The sequence below is a fragment of the Prunus mume genome, linkage group LG2, assembly GCF_029339155.1.
Source record: "Prunus mume cultivar Tortuosa linkage group LG2, ASM2933915v1, whole genome shotgun sequence".
Classification (NCBI taxonomy): Eukaryota; Viridiplantae; Streptophyta; class Magnoliopsida; order Rosales; family Rosaceae; genus Prunus; species Prunus mume.
Window position 1 is genome coordinate 21,676,564 of NC_142699.1, and position 23,181 is coordinate 21,699,744.

Below are 23,181 nucleotides of genomic sequence, written 5' to 3' on the forward strand. Positions count from 1 at the left end.
CCGTGGTATTACTCACATTTGGCTATAACATTACCTTTATATATTTACAACATCAGTTTTATAATAAACACCAATGCTAAAGTTCCTTATGTGTGCCAAAATAATGTTGACCGCTGATGCCTAAATATACAACGACATCAATAGTTTTAATAGTTCTGATGCTAAATACGGTTTACAGCAACATAATTTTATATTACACTAATGTATTTTCTGACTTACAACATCACAAATACCAATAGTGTTGATGCTACTTTTAGTTATTGGCATCAGTTGCCTTATGAGGGCGGTAGAACATTTAGTAATTACTAAAGGTCAGTGGTTAGTACTAGTTATTACTAAAGGTCAACCTTTAGTAATGGTTATTACAAAGGGAATAGTAAGAATTATTGATAAATATATATATTTATATATATTACTATTAGGAGGGCGGCAGAACTGACACTTTCTCATTATATAAGTTATCATATTGTAGGCAATATAACCGTGCCACTATTCAAGTGATTTTAAGATGGGTTTTAAAATCACACCACCATTTTTATTACAATAATATATGTTACAACGTGATGGGCAATGGAACTACACCACCATAAAATAATAGAATGGGGGATAATACCGTGCCATTCCAAATTACAGTGTGAAAAAATAAATGAAACAAACATGAATGAAACAACATAAAAGTTGTGAGATACAAAAAAAAAAAGTATGCATATCGTCGTAGTAGTAAAGTGAGAGTAGACATATGATGGAGAGGAGATAAAGAAATAACCACATAGTGTTTAGCTCGAAAAATTTAGGAGTAAAGAAGAGAGACTATCGTGCTGATAATGTATTATAATATAGACCGAGTATGAAGCACCACTAAATTTTGAAGTGGGATTGTATTTGCTCTTTGTGATATTACCCTGATAGAACTTTCTCTATTGGAAAAAACTTTCTAACTCCCTGATTTTTCTCTCACTTTTTCTCTTATGATCGGTGTATTTTTCTCTCTTACTAAGACCTCCTTTTATAGGCGGAGACTAACAACATATTTCCCTATAGCAGTAAATGTTACAACCACTACCACATTTGCTGCACCTATCCGTAGGTACACATGTCTTCACCTTTCATTTCACCTCATACTTGTGGGCTCAACATCATTTACAACAGTTCTTTATTTTATTTTATATAAAGGGAGAGTGTTTTTCACACACATATTAGTAAGGTGTTATGTGATTCGAACCTTAGACCATTGGTTTATAAATCAATGCTTTTTTCCACCAGCATGACAATTTGGACTATTTTATTTTATTTTATTCAAGGGGGTTGGGGGTAAGATAAACCCCAACAAACAACTACAAATTTCGAGACCCCTAAGAGATCATCTACCAAAGCATCATTAGCCTACATAGGAGCATTATCAAAAGAACAAATGCCTAAGTCCAAGTTGTAGCTCCACCTTGCAAGGTAGCCAGCAAGACAATTCTTTTCTATATATATATATATATATATATATATATATATATATATTATGTGACTGATACTTCTCAAATTGCCTTAGAAGAGTGTAGCAATCCCACAGCAAACCAGCAAGTGGGTGAAACTGAGAGACATTAGTTTGTTGGATTAGCTGTACACCAAGAGCTGAATCCATTTCAATGATGAGCCTATTGATACCTTTATCCAAGCCATTATAAGACCAAAAAATACACCCCATAGTTCAACTTCAATCATTTGGCCCTTTCCCAAGTTCACTGCAAACCCCTTAATCCATTCTCCAGCACAGCCACGAAGAATGCTGCCATCACCATCACCAATATTCCCAGAGGTATGTTTACAAGAACCATCCACATTCAGTTTAACCACTCCAGTACCAGGAAATTCCCAAGTCAAAAAAATTTGTATTTTCTCCCCAACTATATTACCACCACAAGGAACCTTAATCCATTCAGAAATAGCATATAAGATGATTTGCCTGGTGTTAGAAAGAGTAGTCTCATCAACATTAAAGATAGACTGGTTTCTCCATTTCCACAAGTACCAACAAATAAACACAAACACAGAGCACCAAGAAATACTCTCAGACCTTCTATACTTGGAAAGGATATTAGTCTTTAACCAAGGCTAGAAGTCAGTATAAAAGAAATTATTTCGTTGGTGGGGATGCAAGAAGTATCACCAAATCTCTTTGGATCTTGGACTAACTCTCTGCTTCATTTTGGAAGTGGTAATTCTTAAGTAGGGATGGCAATGGGTCGGGTAGGGGCCGGGTATGACAATACGATTCCCGTCTCCGCCCCTCTCCCTGAACCCATCCCCGTTTAATAGGTTTCGGGAATCCCCATCCCTATTCACATCGAGGACTATCCCCATACCTGCCTGGAATAACCGATTTTTTTTTGCATTTAAAAAAAAAAAAAATTTATCATACATTTTAACATTAAGTTTCATAATAATTTATCATTTAACACATCCAAATTAACTATGAAGTTCAACTCAACTATTCAAAATCACTTCAATATTCAATTCCAAAGAAGATTGTGAAGAATTAAGAGAGAGAGGTTAACTTAGAGTTAAACATATATATTTTCGGGTCGGGTTCGGAAATGGGGACGTCAATATCATCCCCTCCTCATACCCGTCGGAAATTTTTTAAGTTCAAAGATCCCCGTATCCGATACCTATTTGGCCCCGAAATCTCCCCCCGCCCCCGCAGGAATTTTTGCCATCCCTATTCTTAAGCCCACTGTTTTGGGTCTCCATGGGCCAATTAGTTTGGCCTTTTTAGACCCGTGGATATCTCTTGAATAATGTTGGTTTAATTAATCACAAAGGGCTCCCCAATGGGCGCTCACAATATAACTAACAGGTATGGCATCATTATCAAATACCAACCAAGCCAATGACTTGATGCCCACTGGGTTTGAATTGAAGCCTAAGGGATTCTTCTCAATGCATTATGAATTTACCACTGTCTTGTTCTCAAGTGAAGTCCTTTAATAAAATTCCCCCTGCTTCATTAGTAGCAACTTAAGGAGAAGAAGATCGTGGATATGGAAAGCAACCATACCATGCTGAAGCAAAAGCTAGGATTCTCTGATACACTCAAACAAGCCCTAAGTTTCATCTACAACACTAACTACTTTATTCTACTCACCTTTCTCTCCTCTCTACCTCTCTTCTGCTTCTCAGTTTACTATGAGCTATTGCTCCAAAGAACCCTGGTTCAAATCTCAGAATTTGTAAGGCAACAACACCCTAGTAACTACCACCACAACTGGCAAACACTGCTCCATGCGGCCGCCCGAATGACCGATAAATTTCCCAACAACTTGATTCAACTGGGATTTCTTTATGTGGTGCCTCTTCATCTCCTAGAGCTCTGCACTGCTTTTGTCACAGTCAATTTAGCATCAACGACACTCGCAGAAGGAAAAAAAACAGCATCCAAAGCCAATTTTAGAGGCACTCTTGTCACATCCATCTGGGTTCTTTTCTTCTCAACTTGCACTATACTTGGATCAGTATGGTTAGCATCAATCTACTATGTTATATTGAACAACTTGGGGTACAATTGTAAGCTGTATTTTGGAGTGTTATATAGGGCAGCTTGTATGGCACTGCTGGCAAAGTACTTAGAATGGAGGTCTATATGGAACATGGCCATAGTGGTTTCAATATTGGAGGATGCAAATGGAGCTAATGCATTGATACTATCTGCTTATCTAAGCAGAGGCAACGAGCGGCAAGGGCTTCTCATAACGCTTGTTTTCTCTGTTTTGGGGCTTGCTTTAAGGTGGTCAGGGCTCTATTTTGAATGCTATGAAAGAGGAAATGGGATTTTTGCTCAGGTTGGGCTTTTCTGCATGGTTAATGTGATGAAGTGGGTCGTCTATATGGTTTATTTTGACAACTGCAAAAAGCGGATTTTGAAGAAGAAAGTTGACATGGAAATGGGAAAAGTTGAGAGGAGTGATCTGAGAACAGAGAAAACACAACCTGCTGATAATAATAGTTCAGATTGTAGAACAAAACTAGAAACAGAGTAGGTTCCTAGAGGCGTTGCAAGCTTCATACATGCTCTTCTTCTCTTATATCTGTGTTCAGGGCCTGTTATATAAACCACAGGTTTACAGGAAAACATGTAACGAACATGAAATGGAGGCAAAACTAGCTTGCTTATATTACTATCTTCGTAACTATCCATAAAGGAAAGACGATCTTTGAAAGCATCGTTGATGTCACTAAAGCTCTAACAATCCCAATTGGGACAAACTCTAGAACAGCAATTTAAATATCAATTATTCCAAGGTTCATTGCTCTGGAAAAACTATTTCAACTAGGCCAAAAGCAGGTACTCAGCAATAGCCAATCTGCTCGTTGGATGCTATTGAAAATTTTCCTCCTCAATTTGCTTTTGCATCAATCACCTTCTTTGCAAAAGATGGTAGACAGAAAGCAGCTGTGTGAATCTGAAAATGAGATAAATAATTAAATCGAACAGAAAAAAAGGGGATAATATTGATGAACTCAACCAAAAAAAAAAAAAAAAAAAGTCACACCTCAGAGTTGTAAAATTTCAATGGTCTTGATTTTTGACTGTCATTCGCATCAATTGGATTCACAGGGTGCTTAAAATCCACAGCAGGTCCCTCGGTAGAACAAAGCATAAAACCAATCACCCCACTGAAGAAGTAAAAAGTAATATCAGCAGAAAAGATAGGAACACGTCTAATCAGACTAATCACAGACCAAGTCACCAACAGAAAAATAATTAACACTCTACTTTGTACAACACGATGCCAACTTGTCATACTGGAAGACAATCAAATAATGGATGGCCGTGTAAGTGATGGAGTTACCACTTGCAGCTAAAAGAACATAAAAAATTAAACTAATTTCAAAAGTAAAAGAACAAAGAAAGCTAAATTCAGAAAAATATGGTGGTCTCTAAGTCACATGTTGCACTTCAGAAACCATTAATTATGATAATTTACCAGCTAGTACATTGCAAAATGAGAAAATGCCACTATTAAACTTGTTATAAACACAAACGTGCAACCATGCAGACACATCCTTGTGGACCTGTGTATGCGTGTGTATGAGGGAGAGGATGTAAAAGAGACTCAGAAAAGTGTATGCCTTGGATATGTAGGAACTGTAGTCCATGCATAGTTGACGGAGCCTTTAAATATCTGGCGACAGTTGGCCACAATATCCTCAATGATGTGCATGTGAAGCCAAATACTCTCTGCCTGAGTACACACGACTCCTCCTGGACGAAGAGCATTTGCTACCGTCTGAAAAAAGGGCTTCTCAAAAAGCTCTTGTGCAGGACCTAATAGAAAACAAACATCAAAACCAGTAAACTCACACATAATTCTCAGGTTCCTATTGGGAGCATGATGCATGTCATTTCTCATTAATACCTATTGGGTCAGAAGAGTCCACTATTACTGCATCATAAGTTCCTGCAGGAACAGCCTTCAAAAATGCAACTCCTACAATATCAAAAGAAAGCTTATGAGGATGCCATTTGCAAGAAGCGAAAAGAAAAGGCAAGAAAAACAGAAGAGGAACAAGCTGATCTTACCATCACCAACATGAAGTGTGACTCGTGGGTCCTCATATCCAACAGCTACAGCAGGGAAAAACTGCTTAGACACCTGGAATGGAGTAGGAAGAATCAACCCTTTATCATTTCATCCGATATTATTCAGAATTCTTTAGTCCATTTGTGCATGTCAAATAAGAACCGCATAAAAACATGCATGTTCCAACCACATTGAATTCATTCTAGTATGATGTATTAGCTACCTTGAATAATTGATACAATAAAACCCAAGCAGAACAGACCCAAAGATATGATTGATATTACTTACATCAACCACCATCTTGTCAATCTCGCATATATCTATCTGCTCAATAGAAGAATAGCGAGCCACTTCCCGCAGAACTCCACCATCTCCTCCACCGATAACCAAAACCTAAAGAATACCAATTTGGAAAGATAATTAAAGAACAACAAATCATAAAGAACAAAACTACTGCACTTCACAAATCATGTTCTTAACAAAACAGGGGACTGTCATGTCTGTGGGTACATAACTTTTTGTATTGTTATGAAAAATGTCAAATCAGATTTCTAGTTAACGATTTAGCTTAAAAATAATAATATTAACCTTCGTTGGGTTTGGAATTGAGCAGAGGGGAAGATGAGTAATCATTTCTTGATAGGCACATTCATCCCTTTCGGTTAGCTGAATGACCCCATCCAGTACAAGAACCTTTCCATATGTCGATGACTGTAAGAAGAAATCATAGCATCAATTAAGATAATTTCTTTCTTTTCTCAACAGAAATAGATGCTGGTTTAAAGTAACACTAACATCTTCTGAGAAATGTCAAATACCTGGAAGACCATCACATCCTGATAGTCAGACTTCCCTTGAAATAGAATCTTCTCTATCTTCAAGGAATGTGCCTCTCCTGCATAATATCATGTATAAATCAATTTCCACAAAGTATACAGCCTAGTTCTATAATCAGGCTGTCTACCAAACAACGTGAAGCTGCAATAACCAAACAACAAAGACTGAAAACATTCTTGTTTTCATTTGGACAGCACATCAAGGAAAAGCAACAAAGCCAATTATTAATCTTATGCTTCAAACATACAGTGCTTACAGGCAACACTATACACATTATTACTCCCACAAACATAAATTATTCATTAAAGTAAAACTGCTGGTATCGTAACATGAAACCATATAATATCAACAGATCGAACTTCCAAGTGACCCAGTACCACTAGACATTTCAGCCTCAAGCAGTATGCATTGCGGTCCACACTTGATGACATACAAGAAAGCGGAGGAGGTTCCTCACTAACAATTATCACGTGGCATAGTCTTGGGTTTGGAATTTCAAAGAAGCTCATGGGAAACACAGCTTCTCATGGGAAAGAAACTCATAAACAACACTGAAAAATTGCAAATTGACATGAAATCCTAAGGTAGCTCTGGAGAAAGAAAGCCATAATAAACTATGGAGACAAGACAAGCAACATGAACTGATATATGTGGTCCAAAATCTAATGAAAATGGAATAATGCAAGCATGTCACAGATAGCACACTACATGTATTCCCATATAATTTGCACAATTTATTATTTCAATCTAAACTGTTAATTCTGTACAAGAACTTGTTCCCATATAAATTACATAATCTATTAGTTTCATTCTAAACTGTTACTCTGTACAATAAACAAATCACAGGATTTCATTAGCAAGCATTAACCAACAACAGCCATACACATAAATATTTTTTTTTATAAAAAAACCCAACAACGAGTTCATAACATTCCTTGCTACAAATACATTATTTGGACGACTTCGCAACTTTCCCACAATTTCTGAGCTGCCAAACACATGTCATAGCGGAAGGAAAACAAAAAGATGGGTTAAGTAATAGAAAACCAACCTGGCCACATTGGGCTAATCTCTGAAAACCACCCAGGAATAACAGCAGAAACACCATCAGCCGCTTTGCCAGTATCAGTCTCCACGGACACGGTTGAGGCCGCATAGACTCCGTTCTCTTCTTCCTCTCTGGACCTCTTCAATGGAAAATCAGCAGACCCCGCCACAATCTCTTCCGCCATAGCCCAACACTGAAGAAATGGAACCAAAAAAACCTAAAGAGACGATATGAGCGAGCAAGCGGTTTAAAGACTCAGAGACAGAGACCACACAGTCTCGGCGTTGCTCGCTTTATACAAAAATGCCAGGAATATTATTATTGTTATTAATTCTCATTAATCATATTCACTAATTAAATATTATGAAATAAAGTTTGGTAATTAATTCGGTGAGGCACAAAAAGAACCCGATTGCTGCCTCTGCTTACTGGTGACGCGTTTGTTTGGCATTTGCTTTTTCTTTCTTACTTTCCGACTTTCCCTTTGAGACTGACTTTGATTCAACTATTATTATAACAATATAATTTTATTGTAAATTTAATTATTTTTTGGAAGTACAGTATAAAATGATAAGGTTCTCAATTAGGGTTTCCTCAATTTGGCTTTTGTTTTTGTTGGATTTGGATACAAACAAATATTCCAAAATATCATATCTTTGCTGTGCTCGATTCTAGAGCCAATAAGTGCCCTTCCTTTATCGGTATTTTACATATCTCGCCACTGATGTGTTAGTTATTCCTTTTGGGGGTGTGTTTTTTCTTTATTTATATTCGAATAATTTGATGTGGTCGGTGGCTTTGTATGGCATTTGGTGTGTGTGATTGAGGAGGGGGGAGAGGGGGGGTTGTATTTTCCTTTAGCTAACGGGGAACAAGCCGCATTAAGAGTGGGGCAGCAAAATCCAGTGGGATTAGAAATTAGAGATTTTCCTAACTGGTGAATTATGGTTCATTCACCAATCAACTTTAGTCACAATGGATTGTGAATTGTTTGATGTGTGATTATTAGGATGACTTAAGACATAAAACTATAATACACGAGCATGAGGATCATAAAAAACATAGGGGTACAAGAGTAATTGTGTACTTGTACGCCCCGGAATTTAAGAAAAAATTCGGAATTTGGAATACGTTAAAGGGGAAATGGAATACATTCTCCATTAAATTCAATATTACTAAAACAAATCATCATCAAATAGTATTTGCGGATTAAGGGCTTGTCCAATATAGATCCCTACATTTTCTATTTCCTAGACATATACTCATCACTCTATAAATCTATGTGTAAAACCCAATTTCAAATTTAAATGACTAGTAGGATATAAGAGGTCATAGTATTTCTATGTTTTTACATCATTGCCACCAAACTTCATATTTTATTTATAATTTATTTCAAGCATTTCATTAACTGTCATAATTGTAATTAATATACTCCCTATTAATAGCATATCAATCACCCCATTTCTTTTAGTTGTCATTCCCTCTCACATCTCGGCCCTTAAAATTACAAAAAAAAAAATCTGTAAATTACATATCCAATAATTTACCTATGAAAAATATAATATAAATATATACATATAAAATATAGGTATATTATTTACCAAAAAAAAACAAAGTCAGTTACTTTGTAATTATGCGTATATTTTTCATAATTAAAAATAGGTACACAATAATTTATATAAAATATAGGTACATTATTTACCCATGTAAATTATTTTACAATATACCTGTAAATGTGTGTAGGTACATTATTTGGAATAGATAATTATGTACACTTTTCATACTAGGTAAATTATATTTTTCATAAAACAAACAAGTAATAGGTACATTATTTTTTCAACATAATTAGTATGTACAGTTTTATTCATAAACAATTATAAAGTGGATTATTAGTCATGTATAATTCATAAAAGGAAAATAACATAAACATTTTATTAAACAAACTGATTACCTAAATTTGAATTTATTGTTAAATTTTTTAAAAAATATTTCAAAATTAATTCCTACATCCATTACAACCATTTGGAGATCTTTCCAAATTCAACATCTGTCATTATATACAATCTAATTAAAAACTGTTTCCATATTGATTCCTACATTAATATACAAACTGCAATAATGGCTTAGTTGGGGGTATTTTTGGAATCTGAAAAGTACAATAAATCAGATTTTATGCTTAATTAGGTAACATGCTGAGTTGGATCCTAGTCATGGGTTTTTACTTATACAAATTGGGTATTATTTATAGGAACAAAAAGCGAAGGGTTTTAGGTACAGCAAATTGAATTTGAAGGGTGTAAGCCAAATTTACTATTATTTTTATCTGAATTCTGTGTAATTAATAGGAGATGGATTGGACTTCTCAATTCGTGAATCCGATTACAATATGAATTCGATAATCCGATTATAAATTGATTTGGATATCGATTATAGTTGATCTGATTTGATAATATTTCAATCCGACTTAGTATGGAGTATAATTTAGTTTTTCTATGCCTTATATTAATATTTTATATGTGTAAATGAATCAATTTGATTTTATATGCATTAAAAATACATTTAAAACTAATTTTTATGATAAAATATCAAAATTTGATATAAAAAGTAGATAAATACAATAAAAGATCGAGGCTACTACTAAAATTTTGATTTTGTGCACATATAAAAATAAATCCAATACAATGCGTAACAAATATGAATTGATAGGTGCAATTTGACAGTTCGAATATGATAATATGATTATAAATATATTCGGATTTAAACTGAGGTATATCCAATCCAAATTTCATCCGTTTACAGATCTAATGAATAAAGTGAATTGCCTCGTGTGCAATATAAGCCATGCATGTTGGAGACTAGGAACAAAATTAAAAAAATTCCTCTTTTTGTGGAGCAAACAATGAGCATCATATAGCTGATTCCGATCAGCCCACATGGCAATTATGAGTGTGAACACATCGTTTGGTAATGATAAATTGTGGGCGATTGCTTGCTTTCATTTTAAGATAGACGACAATGATGCTCAAAGGACCAACTTTTGCCCAAATATTTTGGGAGCTTTTCTTCGATTGAGCAACAGTGGGATTACACTATGCCTTGGCTGGTCTGCCATGCAGCCATGCACGCATGGTTTTGGTGTCAACTTTGGGTCATGAATCTCAATGATGTCAAAATGCCTTGTATCTTGTGTCCGAAAACATTGGATATTGGCAAAGTCTCATCTCTCTATAATCATTTCACAAAGTTCTTTTTTATACATATGTTTTCTCAAAGCGATATTTTAAACTATTCTGATGTATAGAAAATGAGACTAAACGGGAGTGTGCGGGAATAGATGCTTGAAACCCAACTTGTTTTTGTAGTCCAAGAGCATTGTCATCGAGAACTGATTAGGCCTGTTGGGCCAAAGAATGGGCTCTACCGAACCAATTCATCAGCTTTAATATAAGTTGGTGTTCAGGGCTGGCTCATGGCTGTCAAAGCTGGACAAGAGACAAAGTATGGTCTGTGATCCTTTGATTCCTGGAAATGGGAGCAAGTTTAAATTTATTTATTTCTAATATGTCCTAATTTATTCCTATCACATGATAAAATAATATGAATGGCATTCACCTGTTAGGTTTTGTATTTTATTTTAAGGCGATTGAAATGCATGATAAAATAATACATCCATCATCTCATTCAAGCACAGAAAATAAGACAAGAAAGTGAACCGAGTAGGTATGGTAGCAAAAAATAATAATTAAAAACCATACTGAGATTTTTTTTTTCTTTTGACAATTATTTGGCGCCATTCACAATAGTGATCATGATTTGGTGTCTATTATTTTAATTATATTAGACCATCTTCAATCATGTTGCGGTTAAATTTAAAATTTTACCTTCTAAAATACAACTCTTCATGTATTGTATGGACTTAAACTGTTTTTTTCTCTCTAACCATGCAGACTCATAATTTGAGTCCGCAACTTTATTAAATTGTTTAAAAATGATTAACCCCCAATTTTCTTTTTGTCGTTAATTTTTCTTGACATTATTCTTGTTTCAACATTCGTGATTTAATTTTATGAACATTTTAACCTAAACAAATTTAAATTCCAAAATATAATATAACTTATTTGGTTAGTTGCAATGCGCCCACAACATCTACATCATCCCAATCTATAGCCCCTAGAGCTAATACTTTTTTGTAAGCCCGGAATAATTTGAACCCTTTATTGAAGCCATCACCATAACTCACTTCCATTTTTTTCTTTATACTATTCCGGTGTTAAATGAATTGTGTCATTATCATGCTTATGAACTACAGATTTCCCTTTGATGATTTTTGGTGTTGAACTTTGGATATAGCTTCTGGCATTGGATTTTTGAACTTCGGGTGAAGTAGGTCTCTAGAAACACTTGTTCAATGCATTTCTTGATTATTCAGGAGGTGGAGGTGGATTGCATCTAGGATGAGGGCATCTCCAATCAAATGTATGATGCTCCCTTCGATTGCTAGGTTCCATTGGTGTGGTTGATTAGGTTGCATATGGAGTAAATATTTATAGACAAATGGATGGGTACCTACATTTTTTACTTTTACTTTTACTTCATCGGATTCTTTTATCCTCCTTTAATAATGTTCTGAACCCTTATCCACCTCCACTTGTCTTTTTCAATTATTTTTTGAACCATTTCCCATCTCATAATGTCTTGTTTCAATCATATTCTGAAAGCTTATCTTTGTCCATCACACTTTATTAGATTCCCTTATCTCCTACTGTCTTTTTCAATCATGTTCTGAACCATTACTCATCTTTATCTATCTCAATATATTGGATTTTCTTATTTTTTTTTCCTTATCTATTCCTATCTTCATTCAATTATGATCAGACATGTAGGTCATTTCATTTTGACATATTGCTATTTTTTCATATCTTCCCTCTTATCCCGATTTCCTCTCATCTTCTTTTCAAACCTCATCCTTTTTTCTATTTAAGATGAGGTATTCTACCCAACTAAGCACACAATCTTCTTCAGTCTCATTTTATATCTTACAATGAATTCATGTGGAAAGGCTATACAAAATTTCTTCGATGATGATTCTTAGGCTGACCATCATCAACAAAGGTTTGCAATGGTCATTCAACACCATACGTTTCTATTGGAGCAGTATGCTCAATAATCCCAACATGGTGGTTCCGTTGTAGGCCGTAAGTACAAGAATTGAAAGAGTGAAAAGCATTATCAGAATCCCATGGAGGACTACTTCTACGAAAGACCACTATTTTCCCCAGTGGACTTTTGCAGGAGGTTCCACATGCGGATATAGCTTTTCTATCGCATCTTGAATGATGTTGCACATGAGCCATATTTTTCCATGAAGATAGACGCTTGTGGATGGCAAAGTATATCCCAGAGTAGAAGATGACAACTGTCTTTAGAATGCTCGCATATGGATGTTCGACGGACTCCATCGACGAGTACTGTAGATTGGGTGAATCTACAGCCCTTTCTCTGCCCTCACGATTTTGTTTTTGGGAGCTCACGAGTAACTTCCCAGTGGGTCACTCATCCTGAGATTGCTCTAGCCCCAACTCGCTTAACTTCGGAGTGCTCTCAAAAGACTGCCCTCACGATTTTGTTTCTGGGAGCTCACGAACAACTTCCCAGTGGGTCACCCATCCCGAGATTGCTCTAGCCGCAACTGCTTAACTTCGGAGTTCTTACAACTCCGAAGCCAGTGAGCTCTTAAAAGGTTTCCCTCACGATTTTGTTTATGGGAGCTCACGAGCAACTTCCCAGTAGGTCACCTATCTTGGGATTGCTCTAGCCCACAACTCGCTTAACTTCGGAGTTCCCACGACTCCGAAGTCAGTGAGCTCCCAAAAAGCCTTGTGTTAGATGGAGGCGGGCATGTACATATAAGGCACATCACCCCCTCTCCGTTGGTCGATGTGGGATGTTACACCTTGAATGTTTGTAGAAGTTTTATTTTATAATTGAAGCCTTGTATAGCTAGTGGTACCTACGTTCGCCAAATTCAGCTAACCTTTACAACCTATTGCACAGGGCTAGTGGCAGAGGATTCCCATGCATGTTAGGTAGTCTTGACTGCATGCATTGGGAATGAAAGAATTGCCCCATTGGTTAGGCATGCCAATTTACTGGCCACAAGCGTAAGCCAACTGTCGTTATGGAGGCTATGGTCTCATATGACACTTGGATATGGCATGACTTTCGGAGTTGCTCGATCCAACAACGATATCAACATCCTAGTTTGTTCCCTATTATTCAATGATGTTGTCAATGAAGTGGCTCCTTATCTTGTTGGACTTGATAGGTTTGTTGAGATATGGTAAGTTTGTTTTTCTCTTCTAGGAGCTCTAGCTTTCGCCTCCTATCCTCTTTTAACTCATTTCCTTATTGAACCAACTTAGACAAGAACTTTCCACTTTGGTTGAGATTCCCTTCAATACGTTTCCCTTTATTTTTTGCAACCTTTTGTTTATCTCGTCCAAGCTACCTCGGAGTGGGCATGACTACATCATCATCATCTTCTTCCAAATTGACTGTATGGCCACTATGGGAAGAATCTCTGGGTGTTGGTGTGTGGGAGCTTGATTTTGGTCGTTCCACTTGTTGCAATTTTTTAAGATTTTCCAAGCATGATCCAACTTGAAAGGCCTATTCATAACTCTATTATCATTAAAAGAAAAAAAAGATTTTTGCATGCAAGTCCTAAGCACGAGTTAAAAGAACCGATAAGTTACGACAATAAAAAAAAAATCACAATATGAACATTAAAAGTCGAATAAAATTTGTACTAACCAAGTCCCTTAGATTGGACCAACTTGAAGGGCTTGCATTGGCCTTAATCAAACAAGCCTTACAAAGAGAACATTGTTGGTTGATGATCTTGAACCGAGAAGCAATGGCTTGCGGTGTTCGAGCCTCTGATCTATCATTGGCCTCCATATTCTCCAAAAAAATTCTGGTGCACCCTTTCCCAAAATGTGTTGTTTGGTTGATTCATGCCAATCACCCCATCTTCAGAGATACATACCCACCCTTTGCATAATGCCTCATCTTCTTTTAGTTTCCAATTGATACCTCTTTGGGATTTTGCGGCTATATTGAACAACAAAGGAACTCAAATGAAAACAATGATGAAAGTGAAGAAAGGTAAGAAATTGAATTTGGTGCATTATTTAACAAATATATTGCTATTTATAGAGTTTGGAATGAATTTTGGGGTTCGAACTGATTTAGATATATTCAAAATATTATTTTGACCGTTGGATTTTTTTTTTCTGTTGAAATCACCTTGGAAAAATCACAGCCATTGATCAAAAGTAGCCGTTGGGTTTGAATGAAAAAAAGAAAAGGAAATCAGCTTCAAATGTGTCAAAATTATCAATCCAGGCAATTCATCAGGCACTATATAGCCCGATAAATTGACTGGGCAAGCTTTTAGCCCCTAATAAATACATAGGTTGGAGATGGTTTTTGGGCTTAGAACTCAAAATTTGACATTCCAACCCTTGGGTTGGAGATGATCTTACCTACAAAATGATATGGAGTTCTATTTTTGCTACCCACTTGTGTGTGGGATGCCCCGATTAGGTCAACAGGATATGGCGTGCTTAATGTAACCTCACACACTAAATAGTGGTGAACGGATAGGACGGATTTTCGGTTTCTTGTTCTTACTTTATATAATACGATTACCTAATGTGATTAGAAATAGGAAGCTAATTTTCTCACTCATTTTTGCTTTTTAATATTTTTTTTTCATTCTCTTTCCTATCCAACCCTTACCCTACATTAATTTCTTGGAGTAATTACATTTTTGGTCAATGCGATTAGGTCCGAATTTAAATTTGGGTACTGAAATTTCAATTTTCCAAAATTCGTCACTGTACTTGCAATCGTTAACAAATCAAAGTCAAAGCTATTAATTCTGTCAGTTAAGTCCCAACAAAAAAAAAACCAACAATGATAAAAGGCTGACAAGAAAAAGAAAAAAAAAACCCAACATTCATCCAAAAAGAAATTCTAGAAACCACCTATACCATCCACCACCAAAACCCACCTATACTAGCTGGATACCACCACCACCATCAAACATGCGAGCCTGACCACCACCACACCACGAGTCCATGACCATCATACCACCATCGTCAAACCCATAACCAGCCACCAATCGAACCATCATCACCACCCAATTAATCAATCAAACCATCACCACCACCCATAACCAACCACCACATGCCCAGCTCTACCACCGTCACCACCCAGTTGAACCACCGCAACCATTAATTAGTGGAACCTGGTGGGTGTTTGCAGCTATTACATACCCATAAGTGGATCTGGCTCTCTTAAAAGTTGGGGTGCGGCATGAAGAGAGTGTGAAAATGAGGGAAGGAAAAAGAAAATAGAAAGGAAAGAATTGGAAGAAAGAAAGGAAAAAAAAAAAGAAGGGACGACCTGGGAAGGAAGAAGAAAAGAGGAAGGAAGAAAAGAAGACACGGGCCAAGAAGGAAAGGAAGAAGAAAAGACAAAGGAGAAAAGATGAAGGAAGGAAGAAAAAGGAGAAAAATAGATAAGATAGTTTTAGCCTTTAAAAAATATTAGAATTTAATTGTTTTATTTTTATTTATTTTTAGGTCAAACTCCTTAATTAAATATTAGAATTTTATTTATTTATTAATTAATATTGATTTTTTAGTTCAACACAACACCAAACATAGGTTTTCACTATTTTTACAATCCAGCTTCTTAGTCTGACACAACACCAAATGTAGATTAGTACTTAATCTAGCTTAGGCTAATACGAGCTAATCCAAGACAGTCCCAATATTTAATCCAGTTCAAGACAATCTGCCATACCAAATAACCCCAAGAAATTCTCCCTATAACCTTATCCCCTTCTCTCTTCCCTTAAACCCGACAACAGTCCCCACCTCTCTCTCTCTCTCTCTCTCTCAGCTTTGATTGCAATAATGTTTGGATTCATTAGCGAATCAAATGGTAACTTCAATTTCATTGTGCTTGGTTTCTAGTGGTGATGGGATTTTACAATTTCATTGTGTTTGTGTAATGTTCAAGATTGATATTGAGGAAGTTGTTTCACTATCCTGGGTTGAGATTTGAAGCTTTATTCATTTAGTATGGGTTTTCAAAGGGTGAATTCTGTGAAATGAGTAGTTTCATTGTTAAATTGTCGGCTAAATGTCAAAGTTTCTCGGCAAGGGATTTTTGGAGAGAGAGAGGGGGTGAAATTCATTCTAGAAACTAATCTTTCTTGATGTGTTCAAAAAAGACATGTGAAATAAAGATAAATCCATCCATCCACTTCAAAATACCCACAAGAAAGAAGACTAATTAATTAACAAACTAAGTTGAAAAATTAAGTATAAAGAAAAAGAAATAATATAAAAGTGAAGTAAAAAGAAATTAATGTAGAATAATGGTAGAATAGGAAATAGAAAGAACAATAAGGAAAATTTTGATTAAAAAAATATTAAAAAACAAAAGGATAGCGTGAGTGAAGAAAATGAGAATGGAAAAATCAGAAATATTGTTAAAAAAAAGTGATTAGAAGAATTGAAACACGTGATTTACTCAAACTCACCAACCCATATATAATATGATTATTAGAAAGAAGCAAAATATTGCTCATGGCTCAATAATTACTCATTATTCAACCAGGGAAAAAAATTACTCATTGACTACTCATTATTCATCAATAATGATGACATTTTCAGTTTCATTGTTCAATAAGTATGTTGCCTTATAACATTCGAACTTATCCAAGTGAAGGAACCAAAAGATTTTCAGACTTATCATCTAAAATGCTTATCCAAGCAATTTTGGTTTTTCCAAAGCTGGTCAGGCGTAGAGACGTCATGCAAGAATTATTGGTCGACAAAAGAAAGAAGAAAGCCAAAATGTCAGTTTTTTTTTTTTTTTTTTGTGTGTGGAGTCATTTTAACTCAAAATCACTGTTCTCCCCTTTGGGGAGCTAACAGGATGTAGGTGGGTGTGGTGGGTCGATCATGATTCACGAGCCAATAGCAGCGCACAATATTGTCTGCTAGAAAAAGGATACCAAATATTACGCCAATAAATAAAAGTCTGCATTTTGCTAAATGCTAACGCCTATCTTTGTGGAAGGTCACTAACTGATATTTGGATTTGTTGTATTTAGAGGCATACATACTTTTCAACTTTGAACCAGTCACCAACCCACCTAGAGAGCTAGAGATCAGTGGCGCCTGTTCTTTTCTTGTGTATTGATCATGGCGTCTCGGAGGGTCTCTTCGGTTCTGTCTCGTTCATTCACTTCTGCTTCTCTGTTTTCTGCAGGTACTGCCAACCCAATTCCAAAGCTTCTTTTTTTTTTTTTGTTTTTTTTTGTTTTTGTGTTTTGTGTTTATCTGTTTGGATCCCATGACTGAAAGATTATAATAAGATTGGTTTGTGTCTGCATTTTATAGTGATCATCTGCTGCCCTGTTTGGTTGGTGAGAAAAATGTAGAATCAAGATTGAGTCTTTTCTGTTGCTGCTGCAAAATATACGAAACCCATATCGACTTTAAAAACATACAACCGAATTTTCTTGTATTCCTGAGTTTTCTCATCATCTGGATTGAGGTGTCAGAGAAAAGTCTTGATTTTTAATTCAGTGAACTCTTATTTCCCCCTTCTGATTGGATCAAAATTTCCTTATTTGGATAAAGAAACACTTGGATGCAAAAGCTCAGTGGTTTTGCATAACATAGATTACGTAATTGAATTTTAGAGAGTGAGATGAATGTTTCTTTGATCTCTCATTTTGGTGCAAGTGTTTAAAAACCGATCCCACCACTGGCTTGTTCGTTTGCGATATCTGTATATGTCTGAAGGTGACATAATGTTGTGACGGTCCCAACCTGCTTTGCTTGTTTTTTAAGAGAAATATTACATTAGTCAAAATAAATCTCAAAAGATGCTATAACAACTAGAAAAATATCATGTCATTTATCACATTATCTGGGGATCAAAATTTGAAAGAACTTTTCAGAATGTTGTCAAAAAGGAGATACTAATATTCAGGAATGACTATCATCCTGTACATTTCTTTAACTTTACTCTGAATAAGAAAAAATTCATTACTTTACCTGAATAAGAAAAAATTCATTCCATGTAATGACATTGAAAATCAATATGCCTTCCTCCCTTGCTCCTTTTTGGATTGGTTTTTGACATTTTTATGTTTACCCTGCTTGTATTTCACTCCTTGGCTGATTTTGTTTTTATCAGGGAGGTCTTCTTCTGTGGCTAGAGGAATTGGTAAATATAGCACTGATGCTTCATTTGAGGCACCAATCATTCCATCCGTTAAAGTAAATTATACTCAGCTTCTAATTAATGGACAATTTGTAGATGCAGCATCAGGTGAGTTTTCCGTCAATAGAGCGACACAGTTGTTTGAGTTTCTCAACTTTGGAGCAATCCACATGTTTATTAATAATTTTCCTTCAGGTTAGACTTTTCTGGTTCTTTTGTGTGACGCTTACTTTGGTCTCAGGGAAAACTTTTCCCACATTGGACCCCCGAACTGGGAATGTGATTGCTCATGTTGCTGAAGGCGATTCTGAAGATATAAATCGGGCAGTTTCTGCTGCCCGCAAGGCCTTTGATGAAGGACCATGGCCAAAGATGACAGCTTATGTAACTATTCCTTATTTTACTTGTACCATGTTAGTGTATGCAGGTGAATGGTCTCGAATTCAGTGCTGTTTTCATTTTTTTTTTTTCTAACAGAACACCTTTGTGCAGGAAAGATCAAGGGTCCTTTTCCGCTTTGCTGATTTGGTTGAAAAGCATAATGATGAAATTGCAACCCTTGAGACTTGGGATAATGGGAAGCCATTTGAACAGGCTGCTAAAACTGAAGTACCAATGATTGTGCGTTTTTTCCGGTACTATGCTGGTATGTTTATTTTCTACAACACAACTGTACCTTATGCTATGTGGGGTTTACACAAAATTTATGTTTTAATCTGGATGTTCCTCAGGATTTGCGGATAAGATTCATGGTCTCACAGTTCCAGCTGATGGAGAGTATCATGTGCAAACCTTGCATGAACCTATAGGTGTTGCAGGTCAGATAATTCCATGGAATTTCCCTCTTCTCATGTTTGCTTGGAAGGTTGCGCCTGCCTTAGCATGTGGCAACACCGTTGTTCTGAAGACAGCAGAGCAGACACCATTGTCTGCTCTATATGTAGCAACGCTGTTGCAGGAGGTACTTCATGAATCAAAATTGTCCGTCTCACCTTTCGTGAATCAAAATTTTCCTTCTCACCTTTTGCTTCATTGATGGTCTCATTTGGTAAATTTTATGTTTGGATGATTGAATCTGGAATTTTGACATATTTGTAAATTTCTCTAGCAAGTGCTTCCAATAGCTTATGTAGCAAAGGTTTGACTGTGTTTTTGTGGCATAGAAAAATGAAAACCATAGCTTGTCTTACCTTATGTTGTGCAGAAACTTAATCACCTTTCTAGGACATGCATCGTAGTATTTTCTTCTGTCCAGAAGCTAGGACGCATGTAATATTAACTTTCAAAACAAACAATTTCCACTTGGAACTGAACACGGCCCTTACGGTATTGTGCCATTGCACAGCTGTCTCAAATCCAGTTGAAGTGTTTAGAAGATAATTCATCTCTCCCAGCTACTTTTTACCTTTCATTCTGATTTGATGGTTTTTAACAAGTTTCGGTTTTGAGTTGAACCTGTCAGTGGATTATGTGTATAAGCTTGGATATTAATCCTTCAATTATTAATGCTGACTGGATTTTTTTTGGGCCTTTTACAGGCTGGACTTCCTCCAGGTGTTTTAAATGTGGTTTCAGGTTTTGGTCCAACAGCCGGTGCAGCGCTTTGTAGTCATATGGAAGTTGATAAGGTATTGTATGACATTAATTATGAAAGTTCCTATCTTGGAATTGGCACTCTTATGTAATTTCATGAGAAAAAAGAACTTCCCAGTTGTGTATTATATCTGCAATAACATCTTTTGCTCAAACATAACTTCTCCAAACTCATAACTAATCACCTTGTTGGCCGAGGCTGTGTGAGATTTGTTCTGTCTGTATGAGGTTGAATGGTTCCAAAATCAAAATTCTGGGTTTAAAATTCATGCTACTTCTTTATGTGGAGAAACTGGATTTTCGTATTCATGTCTATGTGTTGTTATAAATATAACTATATTATAATTTCTTATGCTTTGATGGGAAACTGGTTATTGATGGAATATAATTGAGTGTTTGCACTACAAATTGAGTTGATTCTGTTCAGAAAAATTTTCAGTCAAGCAAATAGAGTTGAATGTTGACCTATGATCCTTGTCTAAGAACAAGGTGGGTTCTAGTTATCATTGAGTTAAGAATGTTGAAGATTCTATCTAAGCTTTGGTAGGCAATATGAAAAAAGTTACCAAGAGGACTATCTATTGATTCAATATTTCCCGCATGCTTCATTGATTAGATGAATAGGTCATATTTGATGGCAACTCTCGTTTGCCACTGGCGATAGAGTCAACTCTCTCAATAGTCTGCCAAAATATGAGTAAATAATAATTGGGCTGCCAGCTTGCATCAATTTGTTATCTCAACATGCTTCTTCCTGCTAAAAGTGTCAACAATCCCTTTGCAGGTTGCTTTTACTGGATCAACTGAGACCGGAAAAAAAGTACTAGAGTTGGCTGCCAAAAGCAATCTTAAGACTGTAACTTTGGAGCTTGGCGGGAAATCCCCATTTATTGTATGTGAGGATGCTGATGTAGATAAGGCTGTTGAGCTGGCACACTTTGCTCTATTCTTTAATATGGTATGTCTAACCATTGTCTTGGGAGAAAAAGTTTGATTTTTTAAGGCGTTGAAATCCATATGTTGATTACATGACACCTCTGTTTATAGGGTCAATGCTGCTGTTCTGGTTCTCGTACATTTGTACATGAAAGAGTATATGATGAGTTCATAGAGAAAGCAAAGGCCCGTGCTGAGAAACGCATTGTTGGTGATCCATTCAAGGGTGGTGTTGAGCAAGGTCCTCAGGTAAAACATTGGTAGCTCTACCATGCAACAATCCTGTTACAATCAATTTTTGAATTTAATCTTTGAACTAACATAAAACTCTGCTGTCGAAAGTTGGTTGCACAACCTAACCTGCATATGAGATTTTGTATTCTCAATGTCCATTTAGTGTTGTAAAGTACTGTTTCTTGATTCTTATTGAAACCATTCAATAAACGTGAGCCATGACACACAAAATGAAAAAAGGAAAAAGGAAAGGAGTCAATAAAGATGCATTGCAGCAAATTTATTTTGGATTGCACCTTGACAATACTTGTGCGAACTAGCATTTTTTTTGTTTGTGATACTAATTGAGTCTTACTCAAACAAATCAGATTGATTCAGACCAATTTGAGAAGATCCTGAGGTACATTGATTATGGTATTAAAAGTGGAGCTACACTGGAAACTGGAGGAGGGAGGCTTGGCACAAAGGGTTTCTATATTAAGCCCACTGTATTCTCAAATGTTAAGGTATATTATTTCACATTGCAGATCATAACCATATTTACCTAGAAGCTGAAACATGATTATGATTGATCTAAACATGGTTGTCTCGTGGGGTAGGATGACATGCCAATAGCACAGGATGAGATTTTTGGTCCAGTGCAGTCCATCTTGAAATACAAGTGAGCAATAAAGCTTTCTTCTTTAAACCTGTTGTTATCCAATCCCTTTTGTTAGAATTAGCATTAACATTATGGCTGATTGCAGGGACCTTGATGAGGTGATAAGAAGGGCAAATACTACGCGATACGGGCTTGCTGCAGGGGTCTTCACACAAAACATAGATACTGCAAACACATTGACACGCGCATTGCGGGTCGGTAGTGTATGGATAAACTGCTTTGATGTCTTTGATGCTGCAATTCCTTTTGGAGGGTACAAGATGAGTGGACATGGAAGAGAAAAGGGCATTTACGGTCTTTCTAATTACTTGCAAGTTAAGGCTGTTGTCACGCCCCTGAAAAATCCTGCATGGCTATAAACTTCAAAAGCTTAGTTTCACTGTGCAATGCCAAGAATAAAGAGAGAAGTGCATCAATATTTGACGCTGTGATTTCATGTGACATTAGGTGGTGCTGATGATGATAAATTCTTGCTTCTTTGTAATGAACTAAAGCAATGTATTTGTTGAATTAATGGTTGGTTCAGTTAATTACTAGTTTAGTGGTTGGTGTAATGGCTAATCAAATTCTATGGTTTGTCGATGCATCATTTTCTCCTCTTTCAATCACATTTCAAAATCTGTTGCTGATAATAGGCTGATTAGCTGTTTGTTAGTTGGATATTGTCTTACTAATGCCAGATATGGCTTGTGGCTTGTTTATGAACTAGATGACATGGAATGAATATCTCCCCCTGTGTGGATCTGAAGATGACATGAAGGGGAAGAAGCCCACCTGCGTCTAGGCCCTCCATGGCCCACTTCTAATATCCAAAAAGATGAACCCTCGACCAAATGGGCCCATTTACAGTATATCAATGGGACAATGTCTTGCCTAAACATCTATGTGCTGGCTTTTATTGCCCTGAAAAAGTTTCATTTGTAGTACCAATTGGTATTGTCATATCACTGATTGCTAAACATAGTGTACGAACAAGAGGGATC

At 36.2% G+C, this 23,181-nt stretch overlaps 3 protein-coding genes across 3 annotated transcripts; 2 read left to right on the forward strand and 1 right to left on the reverse strand.

The window, feature by feature from the left end:
- Positions 1–2,966: 2,966 nt before the first annotated feature.
- LOC103321736 (uncharacterized) lies at positions 2,967–4,161 on the forward strand. Its single transcript, XM_008223564.3, has one exon. The coding sequence runs from the start codon at positions 3,033–3,035 to the stop codon at positions 4,026–4,028; it is 996 nt and encodes a 331-aa protein (XP_008221786.3). The 5' UTR covers positions 2,967–3,032; the 3' UTR covers positions 4,029–4,161.
- Positions 3,980–7,787, reverse strand: LOC103321738 (spermidine synthase). Its single transcript, XM_008223565.3, has 9 exons — positions 7,462–7,787; positions 6,392–6,468; positions 6,162–6,284; positions 5,862–5,966; positions 5,573–5,645; positions 5,409–5,480; positions 5,122–5,317; positions 4,542–4,665; positions 3,980–4,451 (listed from the first exon to the last, which is right to left on the reverse strand). The coding sequence occupies exons 1-9, from the start codon at positions 7,640–7,642 to the stop codon at positions 4,386–4,388; spliced, it is 1,017 nt and encodes a 338-aa protein (XP_008221787.1). The 5' UTR covers positions 7,643–7,787; the 3' UTR covers positions 3,980–4,385.
- A 9,484-nt stretch (positions 7,788–17,271) lies between these two features.
- LOC103321739 (benzaldehyde dehydrogenase, mitochondrial) lies at positions 17,272–22,830 on the forward strand. The gene is made up of 11 exons (XM_008223566.3): positions 17,272–17,811; positions 18,748–18,882; positions 19,016–19,158; positions 19,267–19,420; positions 19,506–19,735; positions 20,313–20,402; positions 21,152–21,325; positions 21,415–21,552; positions 21,906–22,043; positions 22,137–22,198; positions 22,284–22,830. Exons 1-11 carry the CDS (start codon positions 17,745–17,747, stop codon positions 22,555–22,557), a joined length of 1,605 nt encoding a protein of 534 aa, XP_008221788.2. The 5' UTR covers positions 17,272–17,744; the 3' UTR covers positions 22,558–22,830.
- Positions 22,831–23,181: the final 351 nt, after the last annotated feature.

Excerpts from the sequence above, each read along its gene's own strand:
- LOC103321736 (XM_008223564.3), top strand. The coding sequence starts at position 3,033 with ATGGAAAGCAACCATACCATGCTGAAGCAAAAGCTAGGATTCTCTGAT.
- LOC103321738 (XM_008223565.3), bottom strand. The coding sequence starts at position 7,642 with ATGGCGGAAGAGATTGTGGCGGGGTCTGCTGATTTTCCATTGAAGAGG. Across the intron at positions 6,285-6,391 it reads AGGATGTGATGGTCTTCCAG|TCATCGACATATGGAAAGGT; the intron begins GTATTTGACATT and ends TTCTTCTTACAG. Across the intron at positions 4,666-5,121 it reads ACAGTTCCTACATATCCAAG|TGGGGTGATTGGTTTTATGC; the intron begins GCATACACTTTT and ends TTACTTCTTCAG.
- LOC103321739 (XM_008223566.3), top strand. The coding sequence starts at position 17,745 with ATGGCGTCTCGGAGGGTCTCTTCGGTTCTGTCTCGTTCATTCACTTCT. Across the intron at positions 19,736-20,312 it reads TAGCAACGCTGTTGCAGGAG|GCTGGACTTCCTCCAGGTGT; the intron begins GTACTTCATGAA and ends GGCCTTTTACAG. Across the intron at positions 20,403-21,151 it reads GTCATATGGAAGTTGATAAG|GTTGCTTTTACTGGATCAAC; the intron begins GTATTGTATGAC and ends ATCCCTTTGCAG.